At 39.2% G+C, this 17184-nt stretch overlaps 1 protein-coding gene across 1 annotated transcript in view; it reads right to left on the reverse strand.

Moving 5' to 3' along the window:
• The window catches only part of Plexa (plexin A), a 212616-nt gene that overhangs the window by 7708 nt on the left and 187724 nt on the right, over window positions 1–17184 (reverse strand). Inside the window, exons 4-6 of the mRNA XM_071772265.1 lie at window positions 3782–4513; window positions 1059–1184; window positions 394–855 (exon numbers count right to left, since the gene is read on the reverse strand). Coding sequence (XP_071628366.1) covers window positions 394–855; window positions 1059–1184; window positions 3782–4513 — 1320 coding nt within the window. The remainder of the gene's footprint in view (window positions 1–393; window positions 856–1058; window positions 1185–3781; window positions 4514–17184) is intronic.

Below are 17184 nucleotides of genomic sequence, written 5' to 3' on the forward strand. Positions count from 1 at the left end.
TGTAATATTTGAGTGAGTTGTAGTTGCTCAAATTGCATTAATATATTTTTTACGTTTATTATTTTAATTTATCACTATAAAGTCTATGATATTTTTTAACACAATAGCAAGCTATAGCTACAGTGATATTTCATAACTTCGTTATTTCTTCGAATTTCGAAGTAGTAATGTAAAAATGCAATTACTTCGCAATTGAAGTTTTAGAAAAAAATCGATCTTCCCGACTTACGTCTCGGTTAATATTTTTGTAATACTTTTTTATATTTTCCATTAATTATTATAACACATTACTATGCAAACACACAAGAATGATAAACGGAGACGATATTTCAGAGACTATGTATTTCGCTTCGGTAACGAATAACAGAATAAACCGAATCACGTCTTTCTTACCTTGAATGTCTTGCCAAGATTGATGCCGCGAATCGTCACGTTCGTGTTGCCCTCCCAGGGGCCCATTACCGGCTCAAACGATTTTATCTCCGGATTTGGGCAGGTCTGGTTGCTGTTCAGCCACATGCCCAAGCCGCGGTCGCACTGATCCTTCACTTCGCATCTGTCCGAGCTCTGGCACCAGCCACATCCGTACTTCGTCGGCAGGGCCAGGCACATGCCGCAGTTGTCCGCCATGTCGCGGCAACGGTATATCACAAGGTGTATATTGTCCGGATTATCCAAGGGTTTGGAGCCGCCCCAGATCACTGCGAATGGTACCGTGATGTTCGGCGCGCGAGAGGTATAAGAGAATTCCGTCTCCTCGCAGTAGATCGTGTCGGCCAACAGACGCGCGTTCACGCTCGTCACGCGACCCTCGATGTTGAATTGGCACACGAACCGTGTTTGTATGATGAATTGCTGAAAATCACATTTTAAATAGAATTCACGTTTATATATATTACCTCAACAAAATCCTGAATTCAATAATGTACTTACAATTAGTGAGATTTAAAAACATTTATAAAATTTGTAATATATTTCGCAATTTTACAAAAGATTTTTTTAGAGACAAAAAGTTATATTGATAAAAAATCTAATGATGTAATATGTTTTTGACATACCCCAATGATATGCACTTTAACTCGTATCGCCTTCTTGATACCGGAAGACACGAGGATCTCTTGAGATTCGGTGGCGTTTATAGTGGGACAAAAACCTGGCCCACTTCTATAGCTTGGTCCCATTCTCTGCAAGATATATGTGAGGTGAAAAAACAAGCTAATAACAATTCAACATTTCTTACGTATTACGTCAATTCAGATTTCAGATTTTATTTCACTTATATACGCACTATTTCTTTCAATTTAATCAACGCGCCGTTAGCATCTTTTTATTCAATTTTATTCTATTTAATCATTTCAGACATTATATGATTCGAATTATAGAGCGAAGTTCTCAGCATCGAGTTTTCATCAAAAATTACAAGTTAATTGATAATCACATATTAATATTCATGGAGTGAACACAACGTTTTAACTCCAAAACAAATCGAGTTGATGTCGAAATGAAATTAGTCGATGCATGTTAACATGTACGCAACAACAGAATTGCAATTCTGCTCCGAAATTAGGTGTTGTGAGTTTGCAGCACATATGAATCGTTTATCTTGCGAAAACGATGTATAAATCCATTTTGAAACTTTAATGAGTTCCAGTAAAATGTGGATATAAGCGGACGTGCGATTGTCAATTTTAGATTCTTTTCATATTTGAACTTATTTTTAAAATAAACGATTTGATATACGGAGCATTGTTAATTTCTTTCATAAAGAATCGAGGCGTGCATATGTGTAATTTTAGACTCAAATAAAAAATTATCAATATGATAAATATATATCAATTACTGGGTGATTTTAAAGATACTTTTAATTTCTTATTTCTTTGACTATATAAATTATTACAGATTTCTTAGGAATTTGCGTCACCGGTTGAGTGTATTTGAAGAGTGATATCAAATCATTTTTAATTCCAAGTAAAATCTGACATACAAAAAATTCAATGCGCATGTCAATAACTTTGCTGCGCTCAAGACATTCGCAAACTCGTATATTCGTATTTTAATTAAATAATGAAATAAAATAAATGAAAGTTTACTCGATATTTTCTGTATTCGATCGCTTGTTGCGTGGCATTCTCATTTGCTTGCGAGATTCAGCGAGAAATTAAATGGAGATAGAAATTTCCTCGCATGCCAATAACTCTAGTTTATTGTTAAGATTTAAAAATCATTAAAAATTACCTATTAAATAACGCCATTCTAATCTTTTCTTTGCATATAATGATTCATTTTATTCATGTATCTTGGTGTGAACGTTATTATGCATAGATATATACGTATCAATCAAGTTATAAATACTCGTTAAATTAAAATTCAAGTAATTCAATATCTTCATTGCGCCTCCAAAAATTCTCAGTCGAGCGATAATATTCGTAATGTAGGTGACACAAACCGATTCAAAACTAGACGCAAGATGTGATAACTAAGCCCATTCGCAAAAATCGATTTCGAATACAAAAAAGAACATATTCGACACGAATTTATTTGATAAATCGTTATATATTTCAGCAGAACACGGACAACATTTTGGCTGATGTATGGTCTTGCCATTTGTTTATTTGCGGCATATGACAGGTCGTTGTTTAAGCAAGGTTGGCATGCTAAGTACCATTCGCGTGATGATACTAGAGCGGGCAGGCAGCGGCGCGAGCTGCTCCACGTGCCATCGCATTATTATTCTTTGTAATGCGAATATTCCGCTCATTAATGATTATTGTCCGTGCAATCAGTCAACTTCTACAATTAATAGTGCGCAAGCGTATTGAAGCAAAGACTATTTATCGAAGCAGCGTTATTTCACACGTATTATACGTTTATTTGTGGAGATCAAGGCGATATATTAGAAGATAGAATTTATATAAATTATATTATTTTGTTGTAATAATTATTTCTTTAGCTTTACTTAGATTTGAATATGTCTCGCGTTACACTACATATTTTTTGTCGCAATTCATTATATGTAATTATCATTTCTCCGCGAAGTGACGCACGATATGTGTGATCGAGTGAATCAATTGAACCGATACTTACACACAATTAGTGCAACTAATCGTTTATTAATAATATTTTGTGCAGTTGCGCAGTATTGTTAACATCTGTAGTGCGAGCATTATATTCTATATAATGAATTTAATGCGCGCGTTTATTATTAATGTTTTCGCGATTATATTTAATATTTTATATTTATATACCATTTGTTATTTGATAGATTAATAATCTCCCTTATTTGAATCATTTATTAGGATAATTCAAATAATTTTTAAATAAATAATAAATTTCATAATAAATTTTTAAATAAAAAGACATTTGGATGAAAAAACACTTCTGATCGCTTTAATACACTTATAAAATATACTGAAAACTATCCTTTTCCCTTGACAGTTAAGAAACATCTGTAAAATGTAATACGAAGTGTAGTCATGTTCCTGCGCATAAACCTGCATGACTAGGCTTCGTACATTCATTTTACGGCTGTGTATTAACTGTCAAGGGAAAAGGATAGTTTTCGGAATATTTTATTAAAGTTAAACCGATCAGACGTGTTTTTTTCATCCAAATATCTTTTTATTTAAAAATGGCGCGCAAGAATTGTCAGCGTGTCATTTCTCGCTTCTGATGTTCACGATCTCTCGCATGACCGCGGCGAGATCCCATCAGGTGCCTTAATGAAGAGATTTCTATCGCTTAATCCCTCTTCAATCTTAGAGATAAATCGCAAGAAACTTACGCTGACTCCCGTGACAAGGATATCGTTACGACAGTTCTCCGCCGTGTCGTGTGTGCACCGATGACCGTCAACGCACCAGTCGCACGGAAAGCTCGACGACACGCATTGCGTGCACGAGCTGTATGTGTTGCAGTCGAAGAAAGTGAAATTCGTCGCCACCAAATCGGGGCCGTTTGTCATCCGTACGGACAGTTTGGCCGTGAAATGGTGCCGGCCCGGCGGTATCGACGGCAGTAAATCGGTACGCGGTGTGGTGCAGTTCACGCCGTAGGACTTCCGCGAGGCATTCGTAATCAATGTCTTGTCGAGGGCAGAGAATGCGCACAAAAACTGCCCATTAAGGGTCGGCAAGTTATCGATGACGAGCTCGAGAGTCCTGGCGGTGGTGCGCTGCAGTTGGTCCGGCGTGACAGTGGTGATCGTCGTGCATCTACCACTCTTGTAAGAGATCCAGTAAAGCGGATCCTTGGCCGCGTCCTGGCAGTCACTGCGCAAGTTGCACTTGTTCTCCAACGAGCACCAGCCGCAATATGGATCCTTCGCCCCGAGGCAGTCCCAGCAGGTCTTGTAGACCGAACACTCCTGCACCTTGACCTTCGAGACTTTCTTCTCTGTCAGCACGTAAAGATGCATCAGCTGCGAATCGAATAGCAGATCCGGATTCACCGGTGAACCGGCGTCGATCTCGAGATCGCCGTACTCCAGCGCCAGCGTCGAGCTTTCCACCACAACCTGCAACAGGAATATATATATATTTTTTAATGTAAATTGATTAGCGCAGTTAATTTATCTTAATTAAATTATTGTAGGATAGTCCAAATACCAGGAAGGCGTAATTACATTGTTTCATCGGTTAAGTTTTTATTTTGTTGCATACTAAAAATAAATCTATGAATATAAGATACATTTTTCCTAGAAAATATCTGGATCTTAAGAAGGTTTTGCAATGTAAAATTTCAAATTTTATTGAGCTTGTTGTAGATCTTTGATTTTTCTGTTTGTTCCGATGCAATCTTTTTAGTATGCATTCTCATCACGTCAGAAAACATTTGACAAACGTAATTACAATATAATTATTTGTAATAATTTGAAGAAGACTGAAGATTTGAAGAAGATATATCAAGTTTTATATATAAATAATTAGCTGCCTACAAAATATATAATTCGTCTGGTCGAAAATATTTCCACTGCAGTAGGGATCGCTAGTTCGTTAAAAAATCAGGAATTTACAATAATCGGCGGATTTGCGTAAAATTAGAGAGACGCAGTCATTGATGATTGCAGTTAACAGGCTTGTATAATATATTTATCGTATATATAATGCCAGAGTGCTCCGGTGTTAACGAAACGAGGATGATACGCGCGGGATGAAGAATTAAATATTCACGACGAAATTATGAACAACTGTTAGCTCGGCTAGCAGCGCGCGGGGTGAATGTTACTTCCGTTTAAGTATTTATTGGGTATTAATTATCAATATTAGTTCGGTGACGACCTCTCGTTGCGTATTCCGTTTTTCCCATTCCCACGATAGTGAACGGAACATTTCCAAAAATATTTAATACGCGCAGTCCCTCGTCGACGTATCCATGCACCCATCGATTTTAATAGTAATGGCGTATAATAATCCGACTGCACAGCAACATTTGACACGAACGGTGAATTTTACTTTCGTATTACCGGGAGTATATATAACATGGATATTTACGTTGTCGTGCACATTCGCGTCCCCGCAAATTTCCCAGGTGAATATCCCGTATATCCGTTGTCGCGCGGGCGCGAGCTTTTTTTTTGTAACTTCAATGCTGGCTGGTGATCACCAGACGTCTAGATATAAGATTACAAGCCACCGAAAGTAATAGCGTAGCTGCAATTTGCACGCTATTATTTTAACGTGAGACTCTCAGCGCGTCACATCTTTTTCATGGACGCGCGTGGTACAATCATCTCTCTGCCAGGTGCGCTCTCGCGTAACGTTCATTTTCTTAGACCTCACCGCGAGTCTCATTCGCGGTCGCGGTTAAGGGGTCGTAAATTAAATCCCAGTCCGCGACATCCCGGGCTTTCAATTGACAGCGAAACGATGACGACGACGACGGATGGAGGTAGGTCCCCCGGGGACTAGAACCGTTCGCGAGTCTAATAAAAAGATCATATTTTCGAATGGTAATAACAGTAATCATGTCGAAACACTTTAGCGAATCGCTTTAGCGGTGACGTTTAGCTGACGATGTAATCAAATTTACAGAATGACACTCGCTGCGCATTTGGTAATTATTACTATCATCCTGAGCTTCGTAACAGTTGTATCCTTCGTAATGGTAATGTTCATGGTAACATTGTACGACTGCGTTAACTCGGTAAATTCCTAATTATGTGCTTAACCAACTAAATTTGGCTTTTAATTTATAAATACGTAAAGTTTTTACAGATTTATTTAATTGCTTAGCTTTGTGAACTTCTTCGATTCCGTAGATTTCAAAGAACACGTTGATCCTTCTGCTCAATAGGAAGTACTTCCCGAAATATTAAACTTTTCGACGTCAAGAAGCAAAATCGCACTGATATTGGCTCAATAATTTCAGATCTTGTAGCTTGTTAACGACAATGTATCGTAATACGGAAAAAGACGTGCACATTACTGAAAACGGGCAATTTTACCGAAGCAGAAATGGGAATAGTTAAGCATTCGCGTGTAATTTACAACAAATTGAATTGAGAGAGCAAAGCAAAGTTCGTGGGTAAATGCATGGCGCGCAGTCACTATTCCGATTTAATTAACAAATATTAATTAAGTCGCGTCACGCAGCGTGAATCGAGCCAACAGGCAATTTGCCGCAATTTGGTAAACATCTGTTCGTCTACTCTACAATGCTCATTAGAACAATAATTAATGCCTTTTAATAAAGGCGGAAGAATGGATTATTGCTTATATATCGTTGACAATTCCCCACAGTCGCGAATACAAACTCAGAAGTCAGACTATGGTCTGAATGAACAAAATGGAAAATCTTCAAGTTCTTATTGTAATATAAAACAGTTAATTAGAAATACTTCGCTACAGAAATACTTCTGTAGCACAGCTCTTCGAAAGTTTTACTGTATGGTGGTCTAATCATTTAATTGAAACTCGACGTTTCAATGTCAATACGTTTCATGTCAAATGATTCTTCGCGTTCTTCCGGAAGAACTGTTCAACCGATTCAACTTTGCGAGACGTCGAGAAGGATCGTGGCGTGATGGAGAATCCGGAAGAAGAATTCTAAGGACTAAGGGCTGTCCACTACGTACCGATCAGCATTCGACCTCTGGCCGAGTAATGAGTCGTTACTTAAGACAGGCAATCACGGCGCGGTAACTATGTTACAATCTTTGTGCCTAGGCGGGATGGGCAGAAGAGAAATAACAATAATTATACCGAGGCTACCGAGTGTTAGTGGTGGTTGTTAATTCTAAGGTTTGCCCGGGGTATCCGCGGCCGGTCTTTTTTAGCGTCTGATTTCGCGTTCGCGTCGGTATATATACGTTAACGCCGAGTTCGCGCGATGTTCGCGCGTCATTCGGCCTCGGCAAATCCTCAACCAACGTCGACGCACAAAGAGGCTTTAATAAACGCGCGGGGATAAAGGCAAGGTCGGCGAGGTCGAGGATGAGCCGGTAGGAGGGTTAAGAGCGAAGGGAGGAGAGACGGGGGAGCAGATAGAAATTATTTCTTAATGGAAGAAGAAGGCAGACGCATCGCGAGGCAGACGCAAACGCAAAGGGGGTACCTGGTAATGATGAAAAAGAAGGAGACAAGGTGTGCACAGGCAAGAGGTTCGCAAGAAAGTTGCGTGCAAACGACTACGAGCACAATAGAGGATAGATGCAAAAAGAATGACCTCAATAAAATGAAAGTAGCTATAATAATAAAGTAAACTGATATTAAAGATAAACTTTTGGGGATAGATGGACGAGTCAGAAATGATTAGCCACATAAACGTATAGAAAATTTGATAAAGATATAATATGTCAATTATCAAGTGCAATAAACAACGAATACAAAATTCGGTATATCAAATATTATTAAACTTTTTATCCTATATACTTTAATTCGCGAGGAAAATAAATATCCAATAATTATCCTAATTCATAGAAAACGTTCTATTAATCGAAAACAAGAGTTAAATCTTTTTTATTTCAGATATTTTTATTGCAATAATTTTTCTACGCAAAGTGGAGATAGGAAACAGTAGACATTACTTGATTAAAGTGTTACTTAACCAGAATTTTATTTCACATCAAAGTAACAACTGAAAATAACTACCGTTGAACTTTTATCAAAATCTTAGTATATTGTTGTTCTCCTATTTTATGTAATACGTCAAAGCGGAACTTTTTAAAGGCAAGCGCAAGGCGCAGAGGTATAAAAGAAAAAATAGCATACACAGAGGAGAAAATAAAGAATGAAAGGACAAGAAGATGATTAAGCGCAGGGCGAGGGATAAGATATCGTCGCCTTTTGCGTCTCGACGTTCAATCGATGACGTTTAAAAGCGAAGAAAATAATAATCGCGACGCTACCGCGAGGTAGGCGGACGTCTTAATTAACGAGCTGGCTTGCGCTCTCGCTTTTTCTCGCATGCGCGATTGCATGTGCATCTATCCCTTGCGTATACGTATATCGCGTGGGCAATGCTGCCGATCGGTGCGTCGCGCGTCGGGCTGACCGATAAAAAGCGAATCGAACGTCGACATTCCTGAATCCATTTCGAGCTGAGCATGTACGCGCGTCCCACGTAAGGTGCTCGCGCATTAATGCCACGGTGAAATCCACGCCTTTAGGTTCATTGCATGCACGCGACCGGGAGCGATTAACGAGAGGTGTCTTTGTCTCTATTGGAGCGCGCAGGAAGCGACGGACTGTCAGCCGATCGATATAACCAATCATTAATTACTGATAACATGTTACGGACATCGCGAGCTCAACGAATAACAAACTATATTTATTGCAAAGCTTAATGAATAGTTTCTTACGTAATTAACGAGAGCGTGAGAGCAGTCGTTATCTGCAGGCGCGATAGTCCGCAGGTGTGATAGTCTCTCTAGCTTCGTTAAAAATAACTGAGCACTAAAAATAGTTCGTACTTCAGTTACACCAAATCATAAAAAAAATTCTTTTAAAAAATTTATAAAAATTTGAGATATCGCAATGAGTTACGTTATAAGCATTAAATGCGGAGGAAGATATAATTAATAACTGTAGAATTTGACACGAGTCCCATATGTTCGATAGACACCGCGAGCGATCGAAGTCCGATAGAAAATTCCTACTTCGTAGAGACGTTACAGGCGACGATGAGTGAAAGGGGTTTAAGAGCGATGATCACAACAAGGACTCGACTCGAGGCACGTTCTTGAATCCTGTCAGAGTGTCTCGTGGAATAGCGACAGGGAGTAACAACAGGACGCGGGGCGCGATGCGATTAAATCCGGAGGTTACTCCCGCCGTCGCGATGGATTTCGACGCGGTGATTATACGTCGAGTTACGTATGCATCCCTCCCTGTCTCTCCTCTTTCCTCCTTTCACCCCGACCGGCGCCTCTCCGGAATTTTTAAATGCATTCTTCGACGCGGTTCGCCGCACCATCGCACGGGATTTCTTCTTGCGGATGCGACGGTGAGAAGAAAGAAAAGAAGACGGATTTCCCCACCGCCACTCAACGGGATAGCGAGAGCGAGGGTGGAGGTGGCGGGAGGATAGTGTCTCCGAGAGGCGTTCTACAGAGCGGCATAAATATTCCGCCGTTGAAAGATTCCTGGAGAATCCTATTTCATGAGCCTTATCCGTCGATTTTAGCGAACGGAATGCGCGTTCATACCTGGCGGTGCAGCGAAATCGATTAGAATTAACTTTTATTAACCCTGGGTGAGGAATATGAAATGTAATGCGCTCTACGATAATGGATCTATCCTCGGAAACTTTCATGTGACATCAAATTCACGTCATTCATAATTTACGACTCTCCTCCTCGTGTTATCCGTATCTAATGTTAATGAGAGAAGTTGCTACTCTCTATTTTATAAAAAAAAAAAAAAAAAAAAAATTGTCCTAGTTTTGCATCCCAACTTCAACAACCAAATGGAAACTTTCTTTTGATGCAACGCGTCTCTTTACCTATTCAAAATCGTTAATATATTTTTCACGTTTCTATTATATATTTATTGTTAACTTTCAATATAATGAAATCCATTTTTATAATGCAGATATTTTATAAATTGTTAAGAAACAATATATACAATTTTTTTTATTTTATTAGTATCTACTTTGTTTCATAACTTTATATGTCATAATTTTTTATGTCGTTATTTTTTCAAATAACAAAAGTTGGATTAGCGTGGTTTCAAACTCGTTAACGCAGATTATATGACTATTTACTTGTTCTGGCGAAACAAGTCTCTATTATAGCTGCATCACGCAAATCTAATCGTTGAGCGGTTCAAAATTAAAAGGGGCAGTGAATTGCTAATCTGGCTTCGGTGAGAAGTAAACCGTCGGTCTGAGAAATCCGTACTTCGTGAATCGTCATCGCGTCTATAGGACGAGATTCTGATGCGTGCAAACACAATGCAGTCCGGAGGCTGCATTATTCGTACTCCGTTGAAGTTACAGCTCGATATTCGTGACTTAGGCTGAAATAGTGATTTGACGGAAACGGATATGAAATCGAGGATCTTTCGCGGCATTACTTCCAGCACATTTCGACAAATTAGCGCCGTGTTTCTGGAGAATTATATGTATACGTAATACTCGCAATCAGTAAGACGTGGATTCGAGCAGAGAGCACTCTCTTAATTAGCGATATTGAACAATTTCCGAATAATCAATCTCTAAATAAAGAGACAAATTTTGCGTTATATTTTAAAGAAAAAATATTACTACGGCATTTAACTGTGAGTAATTAAGAAATATAAAAATGCAATAGTTCTATATCATTAAAGTTAGAGTATGTCTATGTTTATCTCATAAGATCGTTACGCAGTTTAGCAATGTGCTGATTACAAATACTTAACTCTCTTCACTATTATTTCTAATTCTTCGACACAGTGTAGCAACACACACGTGTGGTAAAGGTGCTAACGCTGATGGATTCTGAAAGGTCAGACGTTGAAAGTGTACAAAATTATATATCCCCGCAGTATAACGACGCGACGAAAAATAATCGCGAGTCCGAGAAATCCATTAAATTGAAATTAACAGGGCTCCGGGAGATTCATCCGTGGGGCGCGTCATTAAAATGCCGCACGCGCGAATCATCGTTTCCCGGCGATAATCGTCGCCGATAAGAAGCCGACCGGCCGACAGTACGCATTTATAGCCCGACGAATCGCACGGTTTTTAGTCGACCCCTGTGTGATGGAAGCGCAAGAACTCGCTATCCCACGATTTGATAAATGAACTCACAGTATGTAATAACCAGGTCGCCGACGTCGGTAAAAGCGCGCGCATAATGTGTTTCACCCTCGTGTTTCCCCTCCCCCCCTCCGCCGTCCCCTACGCCCGCCGTCCCGTTCTCCCCATCCATCCCGGTATAAAACAACCGAGGGGGTGACATAATGCGATTGTACGCGCCGCGGTGTTACGCGCGATAGTCGACCAACAATTTTTCATTATTCGAATCTGTCGTTGTTTTTCGGCGCGAAGAGAACGCGAGGGAGGGAGAAGCGGGAGGGGGAGAGGGCGGGGAGGTGGCGGCAAGAATCCAGAATAACGCTGCAGCGAACTTTTTATCGGTTTTTCCCCCGCGAATAAAGGGTTCTCCACTATTTACCTGCGCTTCCGTCCGTTCCTCGACAACGTCCGAGATTAATTGCCATCGAATCGACGAATGGAATCGCTATTGAAACACGGGGAAAAAAAGTCTCATCTCGCAAACTCTAATTAAGCGGCACGACAATCCCAGAACGAGAAACGCCGCGCCGGGGGAGGGGGAGGGGGGAGAGGCGAATGGGGGCGAAGGGCGAGAGGATCGACGAGGTTTCATTCCCGAATGAAGCTGCGGGAGCGAGCGAAATTAATACAGTCGACATCTTCGCGGCGCGGATCAATTGATTCGCCCGCATTGTGCTAGAATGCTCTACTTTTACACAGAGTGCCCTGGGTATATTTTTGATCCTCGCGATATCGCTCGGCTTCGCGCGAGGATTATTCATAGAGAGACTATAATATATGCACCGTCTCTGTATCGGAAATTGATAAATGACAAGTATGATGTCTAATGAAATTTTTATTGAGAACGACGGATCTCAAATCACCATTCATCCACAGAATCATCGGAGATGAACCGCGAAATTCGCCTTATTTTAAAATCCACGGAGGCGAGAGCAAGAAGTGAGGGCGGGGTCGCGCGGTGGGATGATGAAAAGAGGGCGGCCACGGTGAGAGAAAATATGTACCGGAGCCGGAGAGCAAAGCTAATCGGATTTTTCCTATAAATCATACTTTGCGCGGCTAACGCATTTCGGAGCCTTCGATACCATCCGGTCGGACGCTAACGACCATACGATGCGATAGTCCCGGCAAAAATCCTGTCACAGGAGGAGCGCAGTCGGAAGAATCTTAAGTCTCGACGCGAGAGAACATACGATATAAATGGTTTTTCAACGAGCCGTGCCCGAATGATCGCTAAATAAACGTTTGCCGGTAGCGCGCGATCAACGCCGCGGTTGCAAACTCACGTTCACACGTTAACGTCATTCTGTCGTTCGTTATGCACAATCTAAAAAAAAAAAAAAAAAAAAATAGCTTTCTAAAGGGAAAGTTTGGTTCCAGTAAAATGTCGAAACTGTTATGAGAGACACATCGCCGATTTAAATCTCCATCACTTTTCGACGGCTTCGCTGCGCTTCTCACCTCCGTATAGACTCTTTTGCCTATAATTTGCATGAGGTCGATTATTTCTTGGAGAAAATTTATCTGAATGTGTTGCATTTTTATAAACGACTGTTTAACATTTATATATAAAATATTCAGATTTTTGTATTTCAGTAAAAGTAAGCCTCGTGTTGAAATTCTAGTGTAGCTGAAGTAAAATGCGTCGAAAGTGAAAAATAAAATTATTACATTGTACATTTAGATATTACATCTTTTATTCACATATTCGTGAACACGTTTTCAATAAATATTCAGCCATCAGGCCATTTATTTATAATTTATAAATTCAACAATCACATGAATTTTTATGATCGATCTCTGTTGCCAATAAAAGAAATCAGAATTTTTTTCATTCTTTCTCTAAAAAGCGCTGTAATTATTTCCGCAGAGAATCAACAGAAATAGGAAATAAATTGAAAATCAATTGATTTCCAGTAATAATTACTATTTATTACGATTTAATGTGATTATACTGCAATATAATTGCATGAAGATTTAAACGTATGATCTCGCGCAAATATAAACATCAAGCGTCGACGCGCCAATTCTCGTGTCACAGTCAGATATTTCTTTATTAATATTATATCGGTGAAATCTGTTCGGTAATAATGAAAATATATCATGCATCGTAAAGTCAGTGGTATAAAACGTTTGATTGCCGTATTTATAATATATTCTTGCATTGATGCGGAAATCGAGTGGGAAGGGCGGGCGCATAAAGCGGGCAATTACCTATTGGACGGCCGTGTATATGTATATATATATACATAAAATGGCAGAATCTAATTTATATTCCGGATTTCCTATAATGCAATTCATTAGTCTCGAAACAGGTCTGGCATGGAGAAACAATGGCTCGTCTTCGAAGTTTCTTCGGTGCTCCCTCTCTTACCCTCTTTCTTCTACATCTTCTTCTGCTTCTTCTTCCTCTCTTCTCCGTCATCTCTTCCGCCTTCGTCGAGCCCTCCCTCCATCCACCGTCTCGCCTCATAGCTTTTCCCCGCTTCATCTTTATGGCTTTGCTACTACCATCTACCAGCTTCCACCCAATTTATTAACACACTTCATTCCGCTTTCCCTCTGGAGATTTATTTTATAATTATCTTCGCCCCCGTTCTTCTCCGTCGTCCGGGCGAGATGAGTGCCAGTAAGTTTTTTATACCGTATGCGAAAGATAATTTAGCGCTACTAACAGCCATGTGTCGCTCAAATTTTTGCGCCCCGCGCGACGGGATGATGGTAACTGCCATTAGGTACGATTGAAGCGTTCACTTTAAAAGCGATATAAGCTCAATTTTGAAACATAATGTGTTTCTTTAAGACCTTCGGTGTGGATTCTTGAAATTGCTCTTATGCTCTCGCACACAGATAAAGAATTTAAGATAAACAACTGTAAAATTATGAAAAATCTTAAAAAGAATGCGTTTTCAAATATTATGTCTGATAGTCATCTTATAAATTATTTTAAACTTGACAGATATAGTATACTTTTCCCTTTATAAATAATATACTATTCCAAACAGAGAGATTGCAGTATTTATAAATTACTAATCGTAACAAAGAACTGTTATATACCGGGTGATCCCGATTCTATCAGCAACTGCTTAACGAGATGAAGAACGCATGAGATTGTTGCGAATTAACTTAAGGTGATATTATTTTTAAAATTCGTAGATGAAATGAGTTTTCTTTGACTACAAAGCGGTCAGATTTGGTCTCGCCGTCTAAGGGCTAACATTAATAACACTCTTCGTGCTTTCCTTTCTCTCGTCGCCGAGTTTCTCTCGAGTATATTTTCCTTCCTGGCGATTTTTCCTTTTCACCTTATTTCGCCCGCCCGATTCCTCGGTTGCTCTCTCTCTCTCTCTCCGCACTTATTGTCTCGCTTCCTCTTTATAGCTCATACAGCTCCATGTTCCGACTTCTGCCGTATTTATGGACATACTTTACCTTGCTCTCTCCCTCGTACACTCTCGCTCTACCCGTAGTTATCTATATTTTCTTTGCGCTCAGACCTCTAATGTACCGGCGCTTTATTGGTCTCTCGATCGTGAACGGTATATGTAACGTGCCATCTATCTATTTTAAATTAATATAAAATGATTTTTCAATATATCAATATATTGTCATTAAATAGCCGTGCTGCAACTTACTTTAGCATCTTTAGCATATCTGTTGATATTTCTTTCGAGTTGATTTTTATTCTTTTTTAAAAATAATTGTGCTAGATCTGATTGTCCTATCCTACATGTTTCTATAAGTATGCTTCTTGTTTCTCCTTAAAGATAGAAAATAAAAAATGGATTCTTATAAGTAACATACGCAAGAAACAAATATAAGATCACGCGACTGATGTCCAATAATAGAAACTATAAAAGCTCTTTCAATTGTTTCGATAACAATTACACAACTATCGCATTAATAAGAAATATTTCATATTAAAGACTTCGGAGAATAATTTCATATACAATATTATATATTATTAGCATAATTGCGGTGATATTTCGCATTTTACTTGCATTCCCTTCTCTTTGTCTTTCTGTAGTAACTTGACGATTTCATCACAGATTTTTCCTCTCTTCCCTTCCTCTCTCTACTTCAATAATTTTCATTTCTCTCCCCTTTAACATTTACTGCTTTATACCCTCACTGCTTCATTTGGCACATCTATAGCCAACTCTCGCCCTTCCGTCTTTTTTAGCCGTTTCATATTTTTGCCCTCGTGTACGCGCTCTTTTACGATTCATTCTCCGGATTTTTTACGGATATACCGAGGACACGTCGTAGTTTCCTCGGATATTTCCGCTTTTACCTCCAACGCGAATGCCGTCCGCCAGTCGTAAAAATTTTTTTTGTCCCGCTACACGCTGCGATTTCGGCAGGCTCGTTATGCAATTCCGCATTTAGCTTACACCGGAATAGTGAATTAATGGAGTAACGCTAACTTGAGTTTTCCCTCCACAAGCTTTTCTTGGGTAAAATTCGCAGCTATGTCCTCACTCTCCTCTCCGTTTTGTTTTTTTCATTCTTGCACATCCTGTCGTCCGTTACCCTTTAACGGCGAAACCGTAGAAACAGGATAGAGACAAGAGGTGATGTGGTTTACTGTTCCCTACGACGACACGAAATGATTTAATACACACAGAGGCAAGCCCGTCTCCTATCCTTTTCTGTATTTTGGTCGTTGACATCACGCGACGCGTTAACGTTTCAAGACTGAAATAAGCAAAGAAAGCACGTCTCCTCGTAACCCACTTTCCGATATACGGCATGCACTTTTGTGCTGAATTTGCGTTATATAATAAAGTCGTATATATTCTTCCTTAGCGCCCTTCCTTATTTGCCTCAGATTAATGTATCGCCAGAAAGCTCGCTTTCACGTTGTTTCCGTCGAATCATATTTTGTTTTAACAATATACTTTAGCGTACCGATATAACTTCTTCATCTCACCATAGTGAATGCTCCGTGAAGAATTGCATTCAGAAACAATTTCGCGATAAGTCTTTGTTTTAAAAATCTAATTCTACTTCTCTCATCAAGATTTATCTCTTTAAGTTGTATCTCTTTAAGATATAACAGTGATGTTTCATGCGATAATAATTGCTATTAAATCAGAACACAATTACACAGCTAGTCTTGTTAGACCTCATTCAACTTCGAGAGCAAAAGGTCAAAAGGTCATAGAAAAAATCAATTTGAGAAATTTTTTACTTCTCCAAATATTTTTTCAACCATGTTAAACTTGTGTTCCCCCAGCGTTCCCTCCGCGCATGTTTGTAACGCACATATCTATATTTGAAAATATTTTTTCATTAAACCTTTATTATTCTATAAAACGAATAATATTATTTTTGCATATACAAATCAAAAACCAATTTGACATTTCCGAAGTGCTTCTCCCAATTTTATTCTTAAAATAACACTATATTTATGTAAGAATTGAATTTGACACAGTTTTTCGGTAAGAAAAATATCAATATTATAAATAAAACGTTTTACTTTAAAAGTATTGAAGATTTTATTAAAATGATTGCATTAATCAATTTATTTTTGCATCTCACTGGAAACCAGATAAACCTACATAGGTAAAGTTGACTGCGCGCGAAATAAACAGACCAACACTATACATATATTCGCTGTACATTTAATGCGCTTAAAAATTACTATCAACTCAAAATACTGTCTGTCGTGTTTATCGTTACCGTGCTGCAGACAGGGTTGAAACCAGAGGGGATTTAATTCGCGAGAAAGACAGAAATATAAGCTGTGCGAGTAGGGTAACGGTCCAGTTAGCAGCTGAAGCTGAATCTATACGTATGATGGTGGTGGAATACCAATGTCGATTGTGCATCTAAAGATTTACGGTTAAAACCGTGCTTTACGCGTGCGCTTCCCGTCAATTATGCCAAAGTTCGTTACTTCGGTCGAGTGTTTCGCACGAAACGCGAGCTGTCGAGTCAGTCCGAACTAATTTTGAAAAACGGGCT

This window comes from Temnothorax longispinosus, chromosome 3 (assembly GCF_030848805.1).
Source record: "Temnothorax longispinosus isolate EJ_2023e chromosome 3, Tlon_JGU_v1, whole genome shotgun sequence".
Taxonomy (NCBI): domain Eukaryota; kingdom Metazoa; phylum Arthropoda; class Insecta; order Hymenoptera; family Formicidae; genus Temnothorax; species Temnothorax longispinosus.